We start from the raw sequence: 27,128 nt of genomic DNA, 5'->3' as shown, positions 1-27,128 counted from the left end.
GTGGAGTCTATGGCATTGTACCTGTCTGAGGTCCCACCCTTCCTCAAACCCCACTCTCTTCAGGCTCCACCCTCAAATCTCAAGGAATTTCCCAACCTGGAGCTGGCAACCCTATCTCCTTCCCAGCCAACCATCAACCTACTGCTATTTGCACCTCTGACATCAGCTTTCCATCTCCCCCCACCCACCTGCAGCCTCTGCCTAGGAAAACTAGTCTTTCTCTGCAGTGTGGACCCAAGCAGGAGGGAAACAATCTCAGCAGGGTATGATGACACAGAGTCCACCCTGCAGAGGAGCTGTTTTTTTCCAGGGGAGCTGATCTCTGCCATCTGGAGATTAGTTTTAACTCTGAGTGATCTCCAGCTCTCACCTGGGGATTGACAGCAATGGATCCCCAGGAGGAAAAGTACAGTCTTTCTCCACAGTGGAGACCAAAGCAGCTTACATCATTCTCCTCTCCCCCTTTTGATCTGCACAACAACCCTGTGAGGTAGATTAGGCTGAAAGTCTGTGAATGGTTCGAAATCACCCACTCAGCCTCCACAGCAAGAACCTGGTCTGGCAGACCCTGCTCTGAAGCGCAAACTGCTACACCTAGGGTAGCCAACCTCCAGGTGGAGCCTGAAGATCGCTGGGTATCACAACTGAATTCCAGACAACAGATCTCCCCCCCGGAGAAAATAACTGCTTTGGAGGGTGGGTTCTATGGCATTCTATTCAGCTGAGGCCTCTCCCCTCCCCAAACTCTGGCTTCCATAGACTCCACCACAGAATATCCAGGAATTTCCCAACCTGGAGCTGGCAACCCTAGTCAGAACTGGCCCCAATGAGTTCCCTACAAAGGCCTGGAAAGGGCCTCCTACCTTTGCTTTTTTACTAGAACAGAGTGAACTCTCACACAAAAAGTCTGCTTTTCTATGTAGGTAAAGGTGACATACACCCTTGGAAAGCACTCAAAGGCTCCTGTTGGTTGCATGATGATTAAGTATTTCTGGAAGAGGAACTTTCAGAAAAGTAAACTAGCCCCTTTTGATTAGTGACAAATGAGTTTTCTCCAAGATGGCCTATCTGAAGAGGGGTTTTTTTGCCACTGTGACATGTTCTCATCTTCCCACATTTTCCAACTCACTTGCTGAAGGAAAGTTGGAATTTGTTGTCTCATCTGCTCTTGAAGTTGAGGATTTCCGGCAAACAGAGGGTTATTTAGCATCATCTGTGGAATTAAGTACTCATTTCAGATACATATCACTGTAACTGTGCAGAATAGAAACACCACTTAGATTATCCAATTTGTATTTTGTAATGGCCAATGGCCAATTACAATAAACTAAACTGAAACAGATTATGTCTACTATCACAGTCAACAATATACACCTAAATCATTATCAGCTTTATGTGCCTATGTCTAGAACCTATTTAGGAATTTAAAGCTGTTTGCAATTAGATTTTACTCAGGTAGCATTTAGAAAGGCACCCCCCCCCCAACCAACTAATGCTACTCATACACATCATAATGTCTTGCACAGAAATCAAATGTGGGTGAACATTAAAGGAACATTTAAAGGATGCATAATTCCACTTGCAACTGGGCATAGTGATTAGTGTCCTGGCTTCTAAAGCTACTGCTAGCCTCTGCTGGAAGACAAGCACCCCACTTCTTCCACAAGTTCCATAAGCAATCATCTTTGCATAGGTTTAAGGTGGGATTAAGTTCCACTGCCACCTCTCTTCCTGAGCATCCCATGTGAGGCACTTCTCCCTGCCCCCCAGTCTGAGTCATGGAATAAGCTTCTGCGGCTTCCCCTTTACATTCCAGAAGGCACGTGGGAAATGAAAGTTTGGAGGGTGGAGCCCTGCACACTGTAGAACCCTCTCTCCATCTGGGAGAGAGAGGGTGGACAGATGCAATCACATATGCAAGATATTGCTGGTGGCTGGGCGGGCAGGCCTGTCCTCTTGTCAGCTCTCCACCCAGCCAGATTTCATAGACTACCACACTTGCTCTACTGCCTTTTATTTCTCTCACATCACATCCAACTGAACATTTCTTCCCTTCTAATCAGCCACCTCACTTTCCTTTTCTATTTATTTATTTATTATATTTATACCCCGCCCTCCCCGCGAACGGGCTCAGGGCGGCTTACATAAGGCACGAAAGTGCATATAATATATGAAAGCTAAAAACAATTAAAATTTGGTTCCATCAGATGCACAACAGAAAACTCCTAACATTTTGTATAACAGGAGGGGAGGGCTAGGGCCGCAAACAGATATTACCCGGCCCTCCGGCAGTATCACTCTGTGGTAGAGCGGTGGTGGCAGTGGCGGCTCCTACTCAAAAGCCTGGCGGAAGAGCTCCATCTTACAGACCCTGCGGAACTGCACAAGGTCCCGCAGGGCCCTGATCTCCTCCGGGAGCTCATTCCACCAGATAGGAGCTGCCACTGAAAAGGACCTGGCCCTTGTTGCGGCAAGCCTGGCCTCCTTGGGGCCCGGGGTCACTACTCATCTTAACTGCTCGAACCAAGTCCATTTTCCTCTCCCCCATCATTCTATGGGCCCCATCCCACAGCCACAGAACACCCTTTCTTTCCCCTCACTCCACTACAACCCAGAATTTAGATCTGCTCTGATGTTGCACCTTGAGAACAGGATTAAATACTCATCTGTACTGGAGAGAGGCAGTTTTCACTCAGTAATGAGGGAAATTCTGCCAGCAAGATTTCCCACCTGTCACTTCCTCTGACCTGACTTTCACACCCAACAACCAAACCCAGCATTGTGAAGGAGGCAATGCAAAGATCAGGAGAAAAGGTCCCTACACCAGCCAATGTACAAGTACCTGCAGGGCTAAGAGAGAATGAAGCTGGAAGGAATGAAATCAAAATTGTCAGACCAAGAATACCTGTCTTTTACAGAACCCAGGAGAGAGTACAGAGACACCAGATTGATGTTGATGCTACAAATAAGAGCAGGAGGGACTGAACAACAGCAAGTGTGGACATTTACAGACCTGCCGTTCATGACACCAGGGATATATGGCATACTAAAGAACATCCTGTTTACCAGACTGTGCTACACAAATGTGTTCAAAGAGCAAAAAGGCTAGGCATAATTCTAATTTGACATAAATCCAGCAATATCTACCCCTCCTCAAACAAGACTGTTAAACAGATTAGGTGCCCTGGCCGAGATGCCTTTACCAGCTCTTGGAAGCCGCAGCAGCAGCAGCTCTGCATTCCAGTTTAGCCCCTGCACATTTCAAGACTTACCTGTGCTGCAAGATCAGGATTCTGGCTCAATGACTGCATCATGCTCCTCATATAGGGCGCAGACAGCATGTTCTGCATCAGTTGTGGATTTTCAGTTATTTGCTGCAACAAGCTCTGCATTCCAGGTGTGTTGAACATACCAGCTTTAAGAGAGGAAGGACTAACTTTTAGAAACTCAAGGATGTGTCACTATTTTTCATGAGTAAACATTTCACTGTAAGTGATGAAGCAACAAACCTCCAAGACCAGGTCCCAAGTTCGGCATTGCTGAGCTCTGTCCCGTGCTTCCAGTACTATTATTTTCAACATTACTGCCTCTTCCACTGTCTCCACTACTGCTGCCGGTGCTTGGGGAACTCTGTGTGCTGGACTGAGGAGCCCATGGATTTGGTAAAGGGTCTCTATTTTCAGTGCGGGATGGCTGGCTGTCTCCACCTGAAGTCGAATTGCTTACTAGGGAAGCAAATGGGTTGCCTCCAAACTACCAAAACAAACAAACAAAAAAAGAGCCATCCACGGAGTTAAGCAATGATACTGTTACTGAAAAGCAAGTTTTGGAACAGGCACATACATGGTTGCCACTAAAATTTTATTTTTCGTTTCCCTGACTTTCCCTGACCAACTTCTGTCAATTTCCCTGACAAATATAACCACAAGTTAAAAAATGAATATTGCATTAATGTAAGGTAAGGTTCCACTCTACAACTACACAAGTCTCAACTGCAAAAATATTTGTCAAAGATTTAATACCAGCTTCTTTCAACATTAACTGCAGCAACATCTGTTTTGCAATTGCACCAAAAATTACACCAAGATACAAATTTCAATTCAAGTAAACTCTGAATGCTAACAAATGACATAACATTTTTGTTATTGTTTTAAAGGTACACTAAAAATTATATAGGAGCTGCGGTGGCTCAAGTGGTTAAGACGCTGAACTGCAGGCTGTGGAAGGTCAGTAGTTCAGCAGTTCGAGACCCGGGTGCCGCAAGACGGAGTGAGCTCCCATCTCTAGTTCCAGCTCCTGCCAACCTAGCAGTTCGAAAGCAAGAAATTGCAAGTAGATAAATAGGTACCACTTCGGTGGGAAGGTAACAGCGTTCGTGCGCCTTGGTGTTTAGTCATGCCGGCCACATGACCACGGAAATGTCTTCGGACAGCGCTGGCTCTTCGGCTTTGAAACGGAGATGAGCACCGCAACCCTAGAGTCGGATTCGACTGGCTTTCGAGCAAGGAAACCTTTACCTTTTTAAAAATTATATAAACGTTCTATATAAAATGGTTGGGAAAGGGCATCATTAAGTTCTACTTGTATTCTGCTACTTCTCTATTCCAGTTGCCACAAGAACAGATCATGCTCTTGCAGCAGCAGGTCAAAAATCCACTGCTTGAATGTATTTTAATCACAATTTCCCTGACTTCAGACCAATTTCCCTGACTTTCCCTGACCAATTTTCATTTCCCTGACTATCCCTGACTTTCCCGAAAGTGGCAACCCTGACATACTTCTGCCTAATTGTTCTTACTGCATAGGTACTTCACAAGGGTTGCTACCAACTTGTTCAAGGACACTGCCTTCTAATATTCTGCAATGACAATGCAGAGATAGTATAGTCCCTATAGTGCCTATGGAACATATCCACAAGTTGCCAAAAACAAATTACAAAAGGGTTCCTCCCATCACCCCTCCCCAATTTCACTGTATTTTGCTCCTTATTATGGAACAAAGAAACTAGTTGTCATCTGAGTGCACCGCACTACCTCTGTGACATCTGAACAAATTCAAATATACATTTGTAGCCAGAAGTATTCAACAATGTTCTACTCAGTCACTTCAGAAAGCTCAACGATTTCTAACTGGCATGTTTATAGTCAATAACAGATATACGAGCCAAGGAATTAAGAATAACCTTCAACATTTCTGAATCTTTTCTTCTTATAGTAAAACTAAATGTCATACTTGATGTGGGGGTACCACCAAAAACATCAGGCCCACGTGTTCTCCCTCATTACATTACCATTCAGGCACAATTACCAGTGCCATGATGCTTTTTTACAGTATACCCCATTCCCCATCATGGCACAGGTAAACAAGCCTAAATATTCTACGATGAGAGAAGAGAACTCAACACATTGTTGCTATTTTTGGCAGCAGCCATGCGTCAAATGGAAAATCTAGTTTTGCTCTTATAAAATGGGAAATATTATACATGTAGTGTCAAAGACCTTTTCCTGTATTTTCCTCACAAGACTCTCACTCGACTTTCAACTTTTATGGGAGAATTTACAGACCATCCTCACCTGCTCCTGTGCTGCATTCAGCATTGGCTCCTGTATATCTGTATACATGCGTCGTAGAGCATTATAACCACCAGGTATACTTTCAAGGTTGCTCAAGGCACGGTCCTGGTTTCTCATCATTTCTTGCATCATTGCAGGGTTTCTAGCAAGCTCTAAAGTCTAGGTAGGAAAATTCATATTTGAAACAACAGCTCAAAGATACAGGACTGGGATCCAGAGAACAACATTAGGTGTGCTCAAGAACTTGTACAAAAATCCCCAGTGATCATTTGCTTTTTTGTGCCCCCAACTATATTGAACAGTTCGTGAAGAAAAGCCAAGCAGCATAGGAGGGGGTTGCTGTTAGAGAAACCCAAAAGCCTTCTTGAATGAATGGGGAGAGTTGCATTAGCATTGAAATCAAATGCCTACTACTCTCAATATTCTAAGAGGAAATAAATGCTCTATTTAGTTCTCAGTATGCCATTTTTTTCTTTTGTAGTAACAGACACAAGATGAGTTGTGTTGGACCTTACAGGGTATACTGGAAAAGGATTTACAGTTTAATGCAGGAGTCCCCAAGTTTTTTGTGCCTGAGGTAAGCTTTGGAATTCTGACACAGGGTGGTAGGCACTATTTTGAAAGTGGCTGCAGCAGGAGGTGCAGTTAACCACAAAACGGCTGTCACAAGAGGCAGAGCCAACCACACAATGTCCCATTAATTCTGATAGTAGCTCTTCAGCATTTCAGACAAGAGGTGTTTAATATGATGCCTTTTAAAATAAATATATTTTAAAATATTATATTGCATACACACAGCCTACCTTCACTCAGTGAAGATTCTTATTCTGTTGCCACAGCAACTTTAAAAAAATCTCCACAGCCAATCCGCTCTCTAATGACCAATCAGAAGCCCTGCTGGTCAAAAGCCCCAGCTATCCCTGCCTATGTTCTAAAATCACCTGACAGGCACTGGGAAAGGTGTCAGCAAGCACCAGGGGGCTCACAGGTACCACTCTGCGAACCCCTGGCTTAGTACCAGAGCTCATGCATTGCATACAGAATGCCCTAAGTTTAACTGCCCCCCAGCATTTCCCACTTAAAAGGTCTCAAGTAACGAGGCCTGGGAAAGACTTACGGCTGAGATCCTGGAGGGTCATTGTCAGTTGAAGTAGCTCAGTCAGTTGCACCAGTAAACTGACTCAGCACCTGACAGTTTCAGATGTTCCCATATGTACGTGGTAGGGAAGCAGCGAAGAGGATGAACAGTTGCCCAGTTTTTTCAACACCCAACACCATACTTTAAAAAAAATATTCTTAAGGAATGTTACCAAAATAAATTAAATTTGCTTACAATACAGAGAGAACAATTTGCATATGTATTTGAGAGAAGCTACAATTCAACACCAACATCACAAACCAAACTTAACATACCTGTCTCATTATATCTGGATTATTAAGCATATGACTGATCTCTGGATTGCGCTGTATCAACTGTTGCATTTGAGGATTAGCCATAATTAACTGTCGCATTAAATCTGGATTTGAAAGCATGCTTTGGACAAAGGGATTCTCCATGATCTGAACCATCATCTCTGGATTGGACATTAATTGTCGCTGCATCTGACTCTGTAGTTCTGAGAAGTTTGAAGTATTCAGACCCAGACTACTCAGACTTGCAAGTCCTCCAATACCACCTAGATGGAAAAAAACAGAACATGATAAATTACTGTTTACGGCATTTTCTTAACACTAGTTCCTATTTGGCAGTTTTTCTAGTTAAAGAGTTAACTATGTCATTCAAAATTCCCGATGTTATGAAGTCGTTGGAATGCTCTCCAAGCATTACCATTTTCCCTTATCATAGAGACATTAAATTTATAACCAATACTTTACAATACACATTATCAAAGCAGCAAGTTTGTTGTAGACAGAGGAACTGGACTCTACTGGACAACGAAAGTTCACAATCTCTTTTGCTGTCTCTCATCTTCCCTGTACTGCCCTGAAAAGCTATTCCCATGGGTGAGAACAATGTGGGATGCAGTGCAGGAGACTGCAGCTAGAAGGGAGAATCAGCAGAAATCCTCCTATCGTGCAGGGCTAGGACTGGTAGACCACCCCAAAAAAAGTGAGGAAAGAGACTAAAATGGCAGGAAAAGAGACTTAAGAGACCAAGTCACCAAGTGCTCCAGATATGGTTCAAATGTTTGATGCTCACATGTTTTCGTACTAAAAATTCTGATAAATAAAATACATGTATTTTTCAATAATCCCCAACCAAAGAAAGGTCGGTGTCGCTACCTGGGTTTTGTTGTGCCGAGTGTGGAGAGGACAGTCGCTCCAGGACGATTATTCTCGGAGGATTCTAGTCGCAGGATGAGCCTCAGTGGTGACAAAGGAAGGGGGGAGGTTACTTCTGACCTTCGTCCCCCTCTTCCCTGTCTCCCACTTTCTCCCATTTGGCCCTCCAGGTCTCTGCATGCAGAGTCAAGTGGGCACGTCCTCCTCGGCTCTCCCTTGACTTCCCTCTTAAATAATCAATTCCTAGGCTTCCCCTCCCCTCCCCCACCAATCATTGAGAACTCGGTCCAGGTATGTTTCTGCCTTTCTGCCCAGGTGGATCTTGTCTACAGGACATCGAGGTCGCATCTTCGTCTCTGCAGGGCTCAATCTCTCTTTCTCTTCCTTCCTTCCTTTGGGCTTCAGAGCATCTCCAGTTCTCAAAGCTCTGTCAGTCCAGCCCTCTTTGGTGAATACTTCCTGGTCTTTTTGTCTGCTGTATCCCTCCTTGTCTTCCACTCCCCCATCTCCCCAGCTCTTCTCCAGCTTGATGGTGGTCTCCTTGCTTGGAGATGGGAGGTAACTCCCCGTGGGGTGGAGAGTCCGAACTCGGACAGCCGGTTGAGACCAGAAACAAATGTGTACGTATACACATTTTGTGTAACTACAAAATGATAACGAATATAATTTTTCTCTCAAAACTTGAGTGGGATGTAAAATTATATCAACAATCACACTAAAAAACCTGAAAAAGTTCTTTAGCTTGGCATCAAATGGATTATAATTTATGATAATATCTACCTAGTGGTTTTCTTCCCATTTAAAATGTTCAGTTTGTTAATCAAGCTATTTTTCACTCCAAAACTTCCAAAAAATATGTAGTGTATCTTACAGTAGAATATATTGTGTGTGTGTATATATGCATATATATTCATGCACAGTGCATCACTTGGTGTTTAAGTCTAAGTTTGTTTCTGGTCCTGGATGGGGTATGATTTCTTCATTTATTATTGAATAAAGACAAAAACCACACTAAAAAGTATGATTAGGATTTTTTTATTAAATGGAATGCTAATTCAAATAAAAAATAAATCAAGAATTTTTAGGTTTTTTACCAAAGAAAGCAGTGATCAAACTATTCTTTCTTTTCGCTACAGTTTTTTGAAGTTTCCAGTTCTTTAAGTTTTTGCCGCTCAGTTCCATGCATAGCAACATAGCCTTCCAACATACCCTGTGCAACACTAACTTCCTGCATATTTCCTTTCTGTATTGCTCTCTTCAATCGTTCATTGGCTTCTTTGAACAGACAATCAGATGCTTCAGAAGTTGCCTCATGGTCCTTTTTTGTCAGTGATATGTTACTTTCTATCTCAGCATTTTTTCCCAGACTCTTCTGCTTGTTTACCCTTTTCTTCCATCTCTTTAGCTAAATGTATCTCCTCCTCTTTCTTTTTTCCTTCCTCCTCTTTCAATCTTTTTTGTTCCCCTAAGCACATTATGTATTGCTTATATGCACTTTGTCCCATAGCAACAAGTTTTGATGTCATGGGAACCAGTTCAGATTTATTTCCATAGGTTTTCAATGTATCTTTGATCAACAAAATTGCATTCAATGTTCGTTCACAAGTGGAATGCTTTGTCCTCAGTCAAAGCCCATCTTGACACAGAAAAACGCCTCTCAATGTCTGTATTTCCATGTGATAGAGACAATACAGTCTTGATAAGTTTCACCAACTCTTGATATCCCCCCCCCAATACATTACTTTTCTTTAAAATTTTATCCCCAAAACTATCAATTCTTCCTTCCAAAGCTGGGCAGTCTGTCTCCATCTGCAACATTTTCCATTCATCAATGAGAACATCTTCTTTTGTATCAATAGGGAGTTCTCCGGCAACTGAAACTACATCTTGACAGCTTTTTCAGGTTTTCACAAGAGAAGGGTTTAAACATCTCAGAGCTTTCAGCAAAACACAACCTTTCATTACCTTTTCAATCAAGTATTTGCATCCAGCAACATAATGCTCTTTAGCATTTTTCATAAACACCAAGAAATCTTTTTCTGGAAGATGTGAAAGTTCCTTTTTAACTTCCCATGAAACAACAACATCCCTCATGGGTAACATGTTTTTCAAATCAAATAACTCATTCACATCATAGTTATCTTCAGAAACAGACTTGCAAACACGTCTAGCCAGTTTCCCTAACAGTTCTTGTAGCTGAGGGTATAGGATGTGAATTAAAGGTTCATCTCGTTGGAATCTTTCGGTGAAGCTAGTGAAACGTTCTGCAGAAGATATAGTGAAATACAATTCTGCTCTGATAGTTGAGCAACGTAAAAAATTGGTGATCTTTCTGTATGAACTAGATTGTAACACAGCCTGATTCTTTGTTGATGGAATCAATTTAAGAAAGTAATGATTTACTCCTTCCCACTGTTCGAGCAGTCTCTCGGAAGCAGAGCGAAATGTAAGCCACCTAGAAGGAGAATGTTTGAGGAATTTCTTTTGAGGTAATTTGAGATCTTCTTGTAACTTTTCGTATTCCTCTACCATTGCTGGCCACCCCTCAAAGTAGTGGTAAACAGCAATAGCTAATTCAGATGTATCTTCACCAAAAAGTCTGAAAGGCTTTCAGATATGAGTTGTGAACAATGTGAAAGGGGTAGGTCCCGATATCAACTAATCCACGTAACCTCATTTCAATCGAATTTTCATTGAAAAGTCTGTGAACTTTCTTATTCACATTATCAGCAGCTTTTGAATGGGCAGGTTTGCCCTACTGATGGCAGTGTGAATTTTTTCATGAAGAGTTTGTGCATCAGCTTTCCCGATGAAGAATGTCTGCAAATGTCTTGAAACTACTTTACCTCAAATCTCTGACTAATATCTCACCGATATCTGGAGCTCCTTTTTGTCTTCAACATTGGTTGTTTCATCAAAACAGACTGAATAAAAGGAGGTTCCAACATCACCCGGGATAATCTGTTGAAAATATGGTCCCAGTGCATCAGCTATTAAATATCGCATCTTTTTAGAGCTTAAAGAAAAATCAGTTGGAACACCCCCTGGAAACACTGCATCAAATGTTTCCTTTATGCCACGGCAAGAAGATGCTGAAAAGTTGCAACACACCGACTTCATAACCCAAATGAGTTCAGATACTGTTGCCGCATTCTTCTAACGATAGAGTTTAATAAGAGGTGCTGAAGAACTAGGGCTTGATCCGGGATATTCACTCTGGATTGTTTCAGAAGAATCACCAGGATTAGCTGCAACTAAAACCATCTGTTTAGCCCCTAGAACATCAGAGGCTAATTTTTTATGTTTAGCATAATCCGAGTGTTGAAAAAGAGCATGAAGACCTTTGTTCTGAAAATCTACTGTACACACACAAAGTTTGCAAAACACTTCAGTTTCACTGTGTCTTGATGCCCATGCTGACATAAAATGCCCATTATTGGTATTTTTTAAGAAGCCAATCGGCTCTAAATTTGCACTTTCCCATCATTAACACTTCAGTTCACAGATCAGCAGCCAGCCATTTCAACATGAATCCTGAAAGGAAGGAAAAAAGAATTAGAAAATGAAAAAGTAAAGCATTAAAGTAAAACACTAACACTAAAAAAACCTAAAAATAAGATACTAATAGAATAAAACTTAACACTGTAATAAAATGCAACATGCCTAATATACTAATGTATTGTAACATTTTCAAGGGGTGGGGTTGAAAAAGGGTTACGCAGGAAAATGATACAAGTTAGCTTCTTCAGAGCATCATAACACACTCACACACAATTTGTGTACATTATGAGCAAATTCTCATAATTAGAAACTCATAAAAAAGAAATATTGATTGTACATTTAATAAGACAAATCACATACCTTTATTGCATTTGAAGAATAGGACATCCCACAATTCTGTTCCACAATTTTAATTTCTTGAGCACTTGAAGGCACAAAAAAGGAGAGAAAAGAGACTTATTCTGAAAAAAGAGACTTTAAGAGAAATAAGAGACTAAAAGCTAAAAAAGAAGCCCACTCCTAGGCCTGTATCATGTGAACTCTTCTGCAAATCATGAAAATGGGGGCAATTTCTGCCAGTTCATTTTGGACACTCCATTCCACTCTGCATTCCATGTTGCTCTGCAGCAGCTCTTCAGGGTCACTACGGGAAGACTGGAGGTGGAAAAGGGAACACTGCACTTACCATGAAGGTTTCCTCTTCCTGACGGCAAGGAAGATACTGATACACTTGGTTCCCTCTTCCCACAATCCCCGGAGGCAGGAAATTAATTACACTTTCTGTCTGGGGGGGGGGGGAGCCCACCACCCAGCTTGGAGACTTCCTAGGCCAATATGGGGCCAGGCAAATCAACTTCACCTTCTCCTCTTACATTTGTTCAGAACCTTTGGAATCAAAGGTATTTGGGGTGAGGCATATAGAGGGCCTGATGGCCATGGGGACATCAGAGCATCCACTTGGCTGTGTTTGTTGATACTGATGCCTTGAGAAGAATCTGGGCATCTTGGCACTGATTGGGGAGACTAAGAGATCTGTGCAAGGTAGGTTGAAATGTTGAACCAGGAACTGGAATGTTTCTTGGCTGGGGGACCACTCCCCCTGGTCCAGCTTGGTGTGACTGAACATTTCCTAAGCTACTGATGTGTTCTGCCCTGAGAGCAGCTAGATGCTGTTCTGTCCAGGACATTATGATATTTTGTTTCCTGCTGTAGCTTTCTAGCTTTGGTGCCTCCCTGATGACTCACATATACCTTGGCAGTGGTGTTGTCTGTCTCTATGCAGATGTTCAATTGAGATAGATGGCCTTGGAAATTATGTAGAGTATGATATCTTTTCTGAGGGTTATGAGCCTCTGATATGGCAGTAGGGTCCACCGATGCACCCAATAATATGCCCAGACCCAAGAGACTGTCTTGATAGCTGCAATCATGTAACCTAGGAGATGAGCTAGGAACATCAAGTTTACTGATTTTGCAGAATGAACCTGTTTCACAGCCTAGTGAATCTTCACTGTCTAGGAGAAGAAACTTTTCAGTGGATCAAATCTATCACTGCCCCAAATGCACACTCACTTTGGCTGGGTTCAGTTGGCTTTTTTGGAAGTTGATTAGAAAGCCATGCCTGGAAAGGCAGTGAATAGCATCCTGCATATCCCTGAGCACTTGATCTCAGGGTTGACTTTATATGGAGGTCACTGAGGTATGGATGGCTACGAATTCCTTTGAAATATGGGCTTGCAACCAGTGAGATGATCAGCTTCACGACTATCTGGGGAGCTGATGCCAACCCAAATGGCATGGCAGTGAACTTGAAGTGTTTTTGACCAAAGGGGAATCTCAGGAACTGTTTGTCCCAAGAAGTTATGGGCATGTGAAGATATGCTTTGGTCACATCCAGTGAGACCATGAAGTTCTCCAGTTGCAAGGCTTCCATGATGGTCTTCAGGGTCTCCATCTTGAACTTTCTGTACCTCACAAACCTACTCAGGATTCTGAGATCCAGGATAGCCCTCCAGTCCCCATTGTTTTGGGGAGCTGTGGGGAAAAGAATAGAATAGAAAACTAAGAACTTTTGAGACAACAGCAGAGGTTCGACTGTGGCAATCTCCAGTAGATGTCTGATGGCATCTTATATGTCCTGTCTCTTGATGTGACAATGAGGAGCTGGTGAATGCAGGGATCTATCATTATGGTTTCCTTTACCAACTGGTTGGTGGCCCATAAACTCCAGGATTGGTGGAATTTTTGAAGCCACCCCCCCCCCCCACCAGAGCCATTTGTGGTGCTGTTTTTCTCCCTTATTGGAGTCTGGAGTTCGGGCTGAATTACTATATTGATTTGTAGCTCTTAAGTTTGGCCTGGATTTGAGCCATGACTGCCTCTTGGAGTCCGATCTAAATTATGGAAGTGTTTTGAAGGAATGAAGTTACTGTGAATCATAACTCTGCTGCAGTCTGTACTCCCTTTTATACATGAACAGCATAAACTTTTTATCTTTGGTTTCCATTAAGATTGTCCCCCAACAATTTACTACCAATTAAAGGCCAAGATGCCACATGAGACTTAGAAGGAGATTTCACATTGCAGAACTTGAGCCAGAGATGTCTTCTAGCTACCATTGTTAAAGCCTTGAACCTTGCTGAGAATTTAATCATGTCCAGGCTAGCAACAGACATAAAAGCTGCTGATGTTTCTAGCCTGCACTTGTAACTGATCAGGCGCCAACTTAAATCTGAATAATCTTGGGACAACTTTTGAAGCCACAAGTATGAAGCTCTTGCCATCAGAGAAGTGGAAGTAGGAGCTTTAATAGAAAAGAAATGGCCTCATAGGTTCTGCAGAAAGCTGAGTTGCTTTTTCAATCATTGGGATCTTTAAGAGTGCCCTTTCCCTCCTTTGGAAGAGCCACCCCCTGATGTTACAACCAGAGAGAACCATAGAAGAAGATTACACAACAAAAATACCATGGAGAATAACAAAAATAAATAGGAAATATATATATGTGTGTATAAATGCAACTGCATTAATAATACAGTCACAACTTTTTAGCATTCAAAGACAATATCAACATTCAAAGTGCATATTGCATGTAAAAGTTCAAATCCAGATCAAAGCAAGCCATAACAGTCAACATGAAATAAAGTTGTAGAAATGAAGTGCTTGTGTGTGTAATTCTTATCAATAAGATATGATTGCTCCTTCTTCCTTTCTTCCTTTAATAATGATGACTTTGAAATAGTTTCACAAAACGCTTCTTCAGAAGAGAATACAGGAACATAATATTCACAAATCCAGAGTTCAACAAAGTCAGTTTTACATCAAGCACTGAAGCTGGAGCAATATGCATATGTTGATTGTTATGGCTTGCTTTGATATGGATTTGGACTTTTACATAGTATGCACTTTGGATGTTGATATTGTCTTTGAATGCTAAAAAGTTGTCTCTATTATTAATGCAGTTGCATTTACACACACATATATATATTTCCATATATATATTTCCTATTTATTTTTATAACATGCAATATGCACTCTGAATGTTGATACTGTCTCTGAATGCTGAAAAGTTGTGACTTTATTATTGTGAATAATGCAGTTACATAAACATTTTTGCCTACTTATTTTCATTATTCTCCACAGTATTTTTGTTATGTAACCCCCTGACCTCACATGTCTCTTGAGAAACCTGTATAAGGGTCAAGAAGCGACAGAACCGGATATGGAACAACTGATTGGTTTAGCATAGGAAAAGGAGTACGACAAGGATGTATACTGTCACCTTGCTTATTTAATATATATGCAGAGTACATCATGCGAAATGATGGCCTGGATGAATCACAAGCGGGAATTAAGATTGCTGGGGAAAAGATCAACAACCTCAGATATGCAGACGATACCACTCTAATGGCATCAAGTGGGCTTGAAGCTCAACATAAAAAAAACTAAGATCATGGCATCCGGCCCCATCACTCCTTGGCAAATAGAAGGGGAAGTCGTGGAAGTAGTGACAGACTTCACGTTCTGGGATCCCAGATCACTGCAGACTGTGACTGCAGCCATGAAATTAAAAGACGCCTGCTCCTTGGGAGGAAAGCGATGGCGAACCTAAACAGCATGATAAAAAGTAGAGACATCACCCTGCCAACAAAAGTCCTCATGGTCAAAGCAATGGTATTCCCAGTAGTCATATATGGCTGTGAGAACTGGACTACAAGGAAGGCTGAGCGCCGAAAAATAGATTCTTTTGAACTATGGTGCTGGAGAAGACTCTTGAGAGTCCCTTGGACTGCAAGAAGATCAAATCAGTCAATCCTAAAAGAAATCAACCCTGACTGTTCCCTGGAAGGCCAGATAATGAAACTGAAGCTCAAATACTTTGGCCACCAAATGAGAAGGGAGCACTCACTGGAGACGACCCTGATGCTGGGAAAGATTGAAGGTCAAAGAAGACGGGGACGGCAAAGGATGAGATGGTTAGACAGTGTCATAGATGCAACGAACATGAAGTTGAGCAAACTTCAGAGGACGGCGGAAGACAGGAAGGCCTGGCGTGATCTGGTCCATGGGGTCGCGAAGAGTCGGACTCGACTGTGTGACTGAACAACAACAACCCCCTGATGTTAAGCTGGCCACTGGAGCATCCAGCACTGGAAACTTCAGTAAACTAGTTACCTTCGGGGAAAAGAATATCTTCTTTTAGCCTGTTCAGAATGTAAGCAATTACTGGTAGGATCTATCCATTCCTCTTTAATCTCAGTTTTAAGGAAGGAGGGGAAGAGAAAGGTTGAACCTGTTGAATAAGGGTAACTATGTTTTTAAGGCCATGGCAGAGAATGCTTGATTAATTTTTCTCTTCTGTGTTCTTATTCCTGGCACTGTTTTATTGCCCCATCTGGACTGTACTATTCCTATTTTATTTATGTAAGATTATTCTGCATTTTATTATATTTTATGCCATTAAAGGTTTCTGAATCTGAAAAGTTGAACCCAGCTCCCTAATCCTAGAACACACTTCAAGAGCCCCTTTACCATTATCATCATCTTCCTGCTCATCCTTGGGGATTTTTACCTTAGGGGCAGAAAGCTGCAGGATATTGGATGCTCTCTGTAGCAAAGAAGGAAGCTCCCATGAGGGGAAAAAGGCAGAGAGTTGGCTTGCTCTGTTGAGGGGCTTTCTCATCAGACAGCTGACCTTCCTCTTTACCTAAACCCGCATCAGAATCCTCAAACCCTAAGAGAGAATTCCTGTCTTCAGATCTGTATTCTTGAAAAAATTGTGTGTGTGTGAGTTAAGTGCTGTCAAGTCGGTTCTGACTTATGGCAACCTTATGAATTAATGTCCTCCAAAACATTCTGTCATCAACAGCCATTCTCAGGTCTTGTAAACTGCAGGCCATGGATTCCTTGATTGAGTCAATCCATCTCATGTTGGGTCTTCCTCTTTTTCTGCTGCCTTCCACTTTTCCACTTTTAGTTTGTCTCTTCCAGTGACCCCTGTCTTCTTATAATGTGACCAAATTACTATAGCTTTAGTCATTTAACTTCAGGCTTGATTTTATCTAGAACCCACTTATTAGTCTTTTTGGCAGCCCACGGTATCCGTAAAACTCTCTTCCAACACCACATTTCAAATGAATCTTTCTTCCTGTCAGCTTTCTTCATTGTCCAATTCTCACACCCATACATCATAATGGGATTATGACATGAATTAACTAGATCTTGGTCACCAGCGACACCTCCTTATACTTAAGGACATCTTCTAGCTCCTTCATGGCTGCCCTTCCCAGTCTCAGTCTCCTGATTCTTGGGTGCAGTCTCCCTTTTGGTTAATGATGGAGCCAAGGAATAGGAAATCTTGAACAATTTCAATTTCTTCATCATCAGATTTAAAGTTGTGTAATTCCCCAGTAATCACTACTTTTGTCTTCCTGATGTTCAGCTGTAATCCTGCTTTGGCACTTTCTGCTTTAACCTTCATCAGTAGTTGTCTCAAGGCTTCACTAGTTTCTGCCAGGAATGTGGTATCATCTGCATATCTCAAACTATTAATGTTCTTTTCACAGTTTTTCACTCCACCTTCATCTAAATCTAATCCCGTTTTCCTTACGATACGTTCTGCATACAGATTGAAGAGACAGGGAAATAATGTGTATCTTTGTCTGACACCTTTGCCAACTGAAAACAATTCTGTTTTTCTATATTCTGTCTGAACACTGGCCTCTTGTCCAGAGTATAGGATGCACATCAAAATAATCAGATGCTGTGGCACACCCATTTTCCCCCCCAAACCAACCAGTTTTTCATGATCCACGCAGTCACAAATTTCGCTATAATCTACGAAACACAAGATGATTTTCTTCTGAAATTCTCTTGTATGCTCCAGTAACCAAGGTAAATTTGCAATATGATCTCTAGTGCCTTTTCCTGTTCTGAATTCTGGCATTTCTCATTCCATATATGGTGTGTTACCATATATGGTAACTGTCTTTGTTGTAAGATTTTGAACATTACTTTACTTGTGTAAGAAATTAAGGCTATGGTCCTATAGCTGCTGCATTCTTTGATGTCTCCTCTTCATGGCATTGGAATGTAAATTGACCATTTCCAGTCTGTGCACCATGGTTTTGTTGTCCATATTTGTTCGTACTATCTTGTTCAGATTTTGATGGACTCCACTTCTATGGCTTGCAATAGTATCCCATTTACTTCTGATTATTTGTTTCTCCCAAGTTTGAATAACTGAAATTTGAACAATGGCTCCTAATGGGAGGAAAACTTTTACAAGCTGCCTTGGTGGGCCAGTAAAAGCGCTTTCCTCTGCCAAAGTAGATAGGTTTTTTAAAGGTGTTTGGCCAGAGAGGGAAGGGTGAGGTGATTAAGAGGGCTTGCTTTGTCTTTTCCTCAATGGTAAAGTAGCTTTTTCTCCTTCTGTAATTGATTGGAGACAAATTGTTCTAGCCAGTCTGAAAACCCAGTGAAACAAAGGGCTCTTCATCCTCCTGACTTTCTGCAGGGTGGAGAGCTATCGACAGCTGCTGAAGGCTATGCTGAGTAGGCCTCATGGGCCTGACTGGTTGGTAGAGGGTTCAATTTTGGCACCAAAAAGTGAGTTGGCTTCTTCATTGTCTGAGTCAGACTCCTTGTGCTCACTGGCTCTCTTCAGGAGCTATGCCGTGACAGGACAGCTAGGCAAGGGGACTGCAAAGACCTACTCTGCAGCCTGGAGATAATATCCCCCAAATCCCCCTCAGAGGAGACCCCATGGCTGGAGGCCTCAGCTGCCAATCCAGGTGAAAACATCCCCGTAACTGAAGCAGCAGGCAAAAGCAGGCAGCCTCGGGGAAGATGAGCCCAAAACGAAGAATTATTTTTAAACACCAGGAAAGGCACACAATTAGGAAAGGAATGGAAGTACAACCAAAGAGCTCCTAGAAAGGAATTCTTGGGAGCTCTCTAAACCTACTGCTCTCTCAAGTGGAAGCAGGAAAAAGTCTGAGGGGTGGGCTCCCCTTCCCCCCCAGTGACAGAAAGTACAATCAATTTCCTGCTTCCAAGGACTATGAGAAGAGGAACCTAAGTGTATCAGAGCGTCCTCCTCCTCCCTAGAGTGAGAAAATAGCTTGTTGGTTGAAACTGAATCTGACTAAGATGGAGTTTCTGTGGCTGGGTGGGAGACAGGATTGGTATCCCAGCTCCCCACTCTTGATGGTACACATTTAATACCAGCGCAAACCGTGAAGAGTTTGGGCATGGTCCTGGGTACCTCCTTATCCATGGAGATCAACATCACAAATGTTGCCAAGCTGCCAAGTTGCCAAGTTCTACCAGCTGTGCCAAGCTAGGCAGCTGGCCCATTTCTTGTCTTGCCCTGAACTAGCCACAGTAATCCATGTAATGGTCACCTCTATAGGATTATTGTAAGTCACTCTATGCTGGCCTGCCCTTGAGACTGATCCGGAAACTCCAACTGTTCCAGAACGTGGCAGTGCAGGTCCTGACCAATGTTCCCTCTAAGCTCCACAGTGTTGTGAGCAGAAATTCTACCTTGTGAGTGGAAAAAAACCTAGTAGCATTAAAGTTGTGAACGAGTCTACTTGTGAATTAGTGTTTTAAAAGATTACTTTCACAACCTTGTAAAAATTTCAGAATAAATTATTTTAAATTATATTTAAACTATATTTTAAGACTAATACATACAAAACATACAAACATTAAATATAAACTACTAGCTGTACTACAAGTCATATGTATAACTTTACTTATATTTGCTTTTAATATTTCATTTCACTATCGCATACATTAGTTTTTTTGTACTTCCATAACCTTGAAAAAAAGCTCAGACTATATTCTTTTAGAACATGTTTTAGGAAAGATTTAAACCTTAAACATTACAAGTAGAAACAGAATTAAGTCAAATTCCATTTAAAAGGCCACCAGAAATTGGTTCCTCGATCCCCATTCCTTATTTAGTATATAACTGCGTGAATGGTCTAAATAAAGATTCCAAATGTAATACTAGTTTTTAAGCGGGGCGGCGGGGGGGGGGGAAACACTACATTGGGACAATAACAGGGGTTCTAGGATCCAGTATCTGATTCTGTCCTTGGGAAAGAAAAAGGCAGTATGCTGTCCTGAAAGGCAAGTAAGGGAACCCGCTTGATTTCCTTTGGACCTTTGCTGCTTAGGTGTGTGTGAACATAAGAGAAGCCAGTGCTGGATCAGGCCAATGGCCCCTCCAGTCCAACACTCTGTCACACAGTGGCCATAAATACCAGGTGCCATCAGGAGGTCCACCAGCGGGGCCAGGAAGCCCTCCCACTGTTGCCCCCCCAGCACCAAGAATATAAGGAAGGGGGACGGACGGACGAGATAAACTACCAGGAGAGGAGATGGTCCAACACATTCCTGAGGGGACCCCGTTGCTGGGGCAAAAAGAACCCAGGAAAGGTGAGAGGGAAGCTTGATATCATCCTTCCCACAGCTGCGGGTCTGGGCAGCACCGACTGGCCTAACATGCGGCGGCGGCGGCTGAGAGGCGGGAGCAGTGGGCTGGCTCAGCCGGCCCAGAGGGGAGTGCGTGAGAGGTACGGCACTCAGTTCTGTCTGGCCGGCAGCGGAAGGAGGAGAGGCCGAGGAAGGGAGGCAGAGGCTCGCCCTTGCTCCGCTTATGGCACCCCCACCCGGGAAGGAGAGTGCAAGGAAGGAGGAAGCCCCTGGCTGGCACTCGAGAGAGACAGAGCTGCGGCGCTCGGCTTTGCCCCAGGCCGGCAGCGAAGGGAGGGAGAGAGGGAGGGAGAGAGGGAGGGAGGCAGACCCCGGCGTTGCTCCACTCACGGTGCCCCGACGTGCACAATGAGGCCCAGCTGCCCGGGAAGGAGAGCTCGAGGAAGAAAGAAGCCCCTGGCTGGTACTCGACTACGTGGCCCCACCAGGCCCGCGCACTGCGCCCCCTTGCACACACGCACATACCGCCTCTCGCACTCACTGGAGGAATCTCCCCTGCGTAGAGGAGGAGAAGCTGTGTGTCCACTAGGAGAAATCCCTGTGGGGTTGTACAAACGCATGCTACAGGGAACTATGGTCCTGACTGAGACACCACAGACCTCTCACATTCAACTTGTGCTGCTTTAAGGTTTTGGTACTGACCTTTAAGGCCTTGAGCAGACTGGGACCTATATATCTTCAGGACCACCTTCTCTGGTATGTCCCTCATCTGCTGGAAACAATCTATTGGTGATCGCTAGCTCTAAACATGTCTGGCTCTCCTTGACCTGGTGAAACTCTCTGCCAAATAACATCTGTGCCCTGCAAGACCTTATGCAGTTCTGCAGGGCATATAAGGCAGAGATGTCCCGCCAGGATTTTGGTTGAGGACAGCAACAGGTACCATCTACCTGACACTCCCTCCCTCCCCCACACTCTGCTTTCTCCCACTTGTGGGCTGGTAATGTGTACTGTATTTATTTTTGGCACCATCTAATGTTCTTTAGTTTTAACTTGACTGTTTTAATTTCGGGTTTATATTTTTCTTGTTGTTGTTGGCAACCACCCTAAGTCCTGTAAACTCAGGGAAGGGTGGTTTATAAACTGAACTTATAAATAAATAAATCCACCCTGGGTTAAATCCTATATTCCACCCCAAAGAAACCCTTTGGGGAGATCATAGGATTTAACCCCAAAATGCAGAATCCTGAAGTAAAAATTCAGAATCCACATTTCTTTGATGATTTTTCCAATGGAAAAACTGGAAATTTGGAGAAACAATATATTATCTCTTTTGGAATGAATAAAATTTCCTTTAAGGTACGTCTTTACTTGTATTTGATATGAAAATTTGTCATGTAAGAATCTACAATATTAGATCATTTCTGTGTATATAGAAGACAAACAATATTTTCAACATGATGTTGAAGGCTTTCACGGCCAGAGTTCATTAGTTGCTGTAGATTTTCCGGGATGTGTGGCCGTGGTCTTGGCATCGTAGAACCTGACTTTTCACCAGTAACTGTGACTGGCATCCTCAGAGGTATAGACACAGACCTTGAAACAGAGAGTACTCCATCTTTCTGTGTTTATACCTCTGAGGATGCCAGTCACAGTTACTGGTGAAACATCAGGTTCTACAATGCCAAAACCACGGCCACACATCCCGGAAAATCTACAGCAACTAATATTTTCAACAATACATTTATTATTTACATTTGACTAATTTTGTCTAAATGAGCTGTGTATAATATACTACTAAAGAGTTGAATGCTTTCAACGATAAAAGTTTAATTCTGTATCTAAGTATGTTGACAATCCTATTGTGGCTGAGCAAGATTGTTCCTGTCCAAATAAACTTTCTTTACACAAAATGTAAAATTTTTTTTAGCTTTTATTTTTTGTTACAGCAGAAGCTAAGATACATGCAGCTCAGCATTTCATATGTATACCACCCGAAAGAACATTTTGACCAGCTGGCTCAGTTTATGCTCCCAATATTGCAAACTTGAGCATATGAAACACCAAGGCTTTTTTTCTGGCCGTTCTGACCCAGAAGTTTTGTGAAGCATGTCTACACATGCCTCCAGTTCCTCCATTGCAGGCACAATGTAAGCACCTCAGCAATGGGGAAGACTGATGCTGGGTGCTAAGCTTTCTCAGTACAACAGGCTCCTTAGGTCAAGTAGTAAGGAAGCAGAGGCATAGGGCTACCATTTTCCTTGCTGCAGGGGCTTCCAGGCGAGCAGCCTCTGCACTAGAGAACCAAATATACAAATTTAACTAGTAGAAAACACCATCAAAGATTGCCAAAACAATATATTAAACAATTATAAAGTTGGTGGTGTCACAACAACATTAATGCATACTGTAACTATAATAAGGCATAAGATACAGTATTTCCTCCTTTGAAGAAGCGAATTGCTTCTTACACTATGAATCTTGTGGTCTGTTGAAATTGTTGAAATCAGGTTCCACTTACAGAGTTTGCAAACTGAAGAAGTCGAAGGAAACTCATCTTCCAAGTATTTAGAATGGGCATCTTTGCAAAGGCTGTTTGGAAAATGTCATGACTATGTGGACTCCTCCTATAAAGTTACACTGACTACATGGACTTTGTGTCTTATCTTCAAAGGAGGAAATATTGTATCTTATGCCTTATTATAGTTACAGTATACATTAATGTTGTTGTGACACCACCAACTTTATAATTGTTTAATATATTGTTTTGGCAATCTTTGATGGTGTTTTCTACTAGTGGAATGTGTATATTTGGGACTCCTGTGACACTAGTCTTTTTCCCTTGTTGCTTGGATTTTCTGCACTGCAGCCTCATGGAGCCACACTCTGGGAAACCCAGGACTACTGGCTGTGAAGACAAAGTATCTTTTATAGGAACCTGACTTTCACTGTGCATCTGAAAATCCAGACAGCAAAACCATATCCAAGTAGAATTCTATTAGGAAATAAACCTATTACTATTCTCTAACCCAGCAATGAAAAGCTGAGCTATGTGAAGCCCACCCATGTAAATTGGGCCTGAGCCTGTTCTTTCCAAACGCTTCCAGAAAATTCTCGTATCTTGGAAACATCTTAGCCATTAAGAATCAAGAAGAGGGCAACTCTACCTTCCCTTTCTTCAATATCTGCCTACCAGCAACAGCACCAGGGCAATGCGGACAGAAAACATTATTCATCAAGCCTCCTTTAGACCCTATATGAAGTCCACAGCAAAGAGACCACCAAAAAATAGGTTGCTTACCCGTAACTGGTGATCTTCGAGTGGTCATCTGTGCATTCACACCCATGGGATTCAGTGCGCACGCGCTGGATCGATTGGTGCTGTAGCAAGCTCTTTTAACGGATTTTCGCCCCCAGACCTCGGGCATGCGCAGGAACCCCACCGCGCATGCCCAGAGGGGAGGGCACGGACATCCCACCAGTTCCTTCAAACCACCACATATCAACCCCTCTTGCAAATATAGAAGCTGACAGCAGCGGGGCAGGAGGGCGGGTGGTGTGAATGCACAGATGACCACTCGAAGATCACCAGTTACAGGTAAGCAACCTGTTTATCTTCAACGTGGTCTCTGTGCTTCACACCCATGGGAGATTAGCGAGCAGTGGCCTACCTGGAGAAGGGTGCTGGCAGGTCCTTTACTGCGTAGCCGAAGACAGAATGTGACGTCCCATGCTGGTATTGGTGTTCTTATGGACGTCTAGGGCGTAGTGCCTAATGAAGGTGTTAGGTGTGGCCCACGTAGCGGCTTTGCAAATGTCCGTCAGTGGCACTCCCTGGAGGAAGGCAGTAAAAGTCGCGACAGCTCTGGTAAAATGAGCCCTGATAGGGCCAGGCAATGGCTGTTTGGCAATCAGGTAACATAGACGGATGGAGACCCACAATCCACTTTGACAGGCGCTGGGCCATGATGAGAGTACCCAGCCGTGCTGATGCGTAAGAGACGAAGAATTGCGAGTCTTGTCTAGTTGGGTGTGTTCTATTGAGGTAGAACAGGAGAGCCCGCTTCACATCTAAAGCGTGTAATAGCTTGTCTTCCGGTGATGTTGGATTTGGGAAGAAATCAGGAAGACCTCCGCCTGCAGGTGGAACTCTGACACCACCTTCCGCAGGAAGGAGACGTCCAGGACGAGGTGGACTCCGTCTGGCAAAAACAACAGGTAAGGTGTATCGTGCCGGAAAGCCAATATTTCTCCCACTTGTCTAGCCAAGGTGGCAGCAATTAAAAAGGCTGTTTTCCATGCTAGAAGTTTGAGGTTGCATGTTGTGAGCGGCTCAAAGGGCTTCCTCGTGAGCTGGCGGAGAACTAGAGGAAGGTCCCAGGGAGCGACTGGAGTCTTGACAGGAGGGTAGAGACGCAATAAACCTTTTAAAAAACGTTTTGAAATTGGATGTGAAAACAAAGTACATCCGTCAACTGGAACATGGTAGGCCGAAAGAGCGGCCAAATAAATTCTCAACGATGAATGGGAAAGTCCCGAGTCAGCTAGGGAGAGGAGGAATTGGAAAACTCGTTCGAGCCCCACTGAGGTGGCTCGAGGTGCGTCATCATCTAGGGAAGAACAGACTTCCGCGTAGTAGGTTTCCTGGAATTTAAGAGAACGTTCGTTATGTGGGCAGAGAAGCCGTTATTCTCCATGCCGTCAGTTTCAATTGTGGTATGTCGTGTTGGAGGAGAGGGGAGTCGGAGAGGAGGAGGAGGTCCTGAGCCATAGGGAATTGATGGTATATTCCTTCTGATAACTCGAGGACTATTGAAAACCAAGGTTGCCTCGGCCACCATGGGGTTATTAAGATGCAGTCCGCGCCGTCTCTGAGTATTTTGCGGACCACTCTCAGAAGAAGGGGGAGGGAACAGGTAAAGAAGTCCCGTGGACCAAGGGTAAAGGAGACCGTCTCTCAGAGTGTGCCTCCTCAACTGCAGAACAGAGGACACTTTTTGTTGGTTCTGGTGGCAAAAACATCGACTCGGGGAGCTCCCCACCTGCGGAAGAGTGGGAGGAGGTATGTTGGGTTCATCTTCCACTCGTGAAGGCTGAGTCCTCCTTGACTTAGATGGTCTGCCCGCACGTTCATGTGTCCAGGGATGTGAGTGGCTACGAGGAAAATGTTGTTGGTGATGCAAAGGTCCCACAACTGTATGGTAAGGTTGCAGAGGCGTAGAGAAACAGTGCCTCCTTGTCTGTTGACATAAGAGAGCGCCGTGGTGTTGTCCGTCAGGACCGTGACACATTTTCCCTTGATTAAAGGCAGGAGGCTGGTGACAGCATGTTGTACTGCCAGCAGTTCTAGGAAGTTTATATGTCGCTTCCTGTTCTGCGCACCCCATTTGTCCCCAACAGAAAGGCCCATTGAGTGCGCACCCCATCCCGTCAGGTAAGCATCTGTCGTTATGGTGACTTGGGGTGACGGAGGGTGGAAGGGTGCTCCCTGGAGGATATTCAAAGGGACAGTCCACCAAAGTAACGAGTCTTGTATGCTGGGAGGAGGGGATAGGAGGATGGTGTGTGCGTTTTTCGACACGTCATAGTTGCGGATAAACCAGCGCTGTAAAGGGCGCATTTTTAGTCTGGCAAAGACGAGAACCAACGTAGTTGCAGCCATAAGGCCAAGCAGCCTTTGGATTTGGAAGGCAGTGACAGAAGGGTGGATACGGACGACGGTGGCTAAGGAAATAATGTCTGCCGCTCTGTCTTGAGGCAGGTAAGCCATGCATGTCGTGGAGTCTAATATAGCACTGATGTACTTTATTCTTTGGACTGGACTCAATTGAGACTTTTCTCGATTGACTTGAAGGCCCAGATCTTTTAGTAGAGCCAGTGTCTTGGTGATGTTTGAGGACCAGGGCGTTTTGGGAAGGTGCTACCAAAAGCCAATAGTTGATATAGGGGTAAATGGAGATACCCCGGAGACGAAGGAAAGCTGCAACGACAATCATAGTCTTCGTGAAGACTCTTGGGGCGCTGGAGAGGCCGAATGGCAGGGCTGCATACTGGTAATGCTGTTGTCCAATCGCGAAGCGTAGGTATTGGCGGTGGGTGGGGTGGATGGTGAGGTAGAAGTACGCGTCTTGGAGGTCGAGGGTGGCCATCCAGACGTGTTTCCGTAGGAGTGGCAAAATGGGTCGAATGCCTCCATCTCTCTTCGGGACTGTGAAGTATCAGGAATAAAATCCCGTCCCGTGGAGGTGGGGTGGTACCTGTTCGATGGCTCCCTTCTGCAGAAAGACGGACACCTCTTCCAGGAGAGGTGGGGAAGGGGATGTGGAGACGACGACAGGAGTAATGAGGTTCTGGTGAAATTGGATACGGTAGCCTCGGGTCAAGATTGACAGCACCCATTCGTCCAAGGTGATGTGACGCCAAGTATGAAGAAGGGTGATAGACAGGTTTGAACTGACTTGGTGACAGGGAGGTCAAAAACTCTGCTTGGAGGGTTTGACCTGTTTGGTACGAGAAGATTGTTGCCCGGATCCAAACCTCAGTTTTTGACCTCCCAAAGATGTCTCCAGTGACTGTCTGGAGACTGACGACTTGGCGCACACCTCTGCCAAGACCTTGACCAGGTACAAGGAAGGTATTGTTGTCTCGCAGAGGGTGACACTCCTAGAGCTCGAGAAGCCTTTATGCTCTTGTCTAATTCTTGGAGTGTGGAATCAGTAGTGGTGTTGAAGAGGACAAGGCCGTCAAATGGAAGATCTTCAACATAAGACCTGGTATCCAGAAGGAGAGTCGTATTGGGGAGCCGGAGTGCTATAGCAGAGGCCATCG

At 43.7% G+C, this 27,128-nt stretch overlaps 1 protein-coding gene across 1 annotated transcript in view; it reads right to left on the bottom strand.

Moving 5' to 3' along the window:
- The window catches only part of UBQLN1 (ubiquilin 1), a 57,889-nt gene that overhangs the window by 4,424 nt on the left and 26,337 nt on the right, over positions 1-27,128 (bottom strand). Inside the window, exons 4-8 of the mRNA XM_015419269.1 lie at positions 6,987-7,249; positions 5,574-5,732; positions 3,510-3,753; positions 3,273-3,415; positions 1,130-1,213 (exon numbers count right to left, since the gene is read on the bottom strand). Coding sequence (XP_015274755.1) covers positions 1,130-1,213; positions 3,273-3,415; positions 3,510-3,753; positions 5,574-5,732; positions 6,987-7,249 — 893 coding nt within the window. The remainder of the gene's footprint in view (positions 1-1,129; positions 1,214-3,272; positions 3,416-3,509; positions 3,754-5,573; positions 5,733-6,986; positions 7,250-27,128) is intronic.

Source organism: Gekko japonicus, unplaced genomic scaffold (assembly GCF_001447785.1).
Source record: "Gekko japonicus isolate JY-2015 unplaced genomic scaffold, Gekko_japonicus_V1.1 scaffold133, whole genome shotgun sequence".
NCBI lineage: Eukaryota > Metazoa > Chordata > Lepidosauria > Squamata > Gekkonidae > Gekko > Gekko japonicus.
The sequence above is the reverse complement of the archived record's forward strand: the minus strand, read 5'-3'. Positions and strand labels throughout refer to the sequence as shown.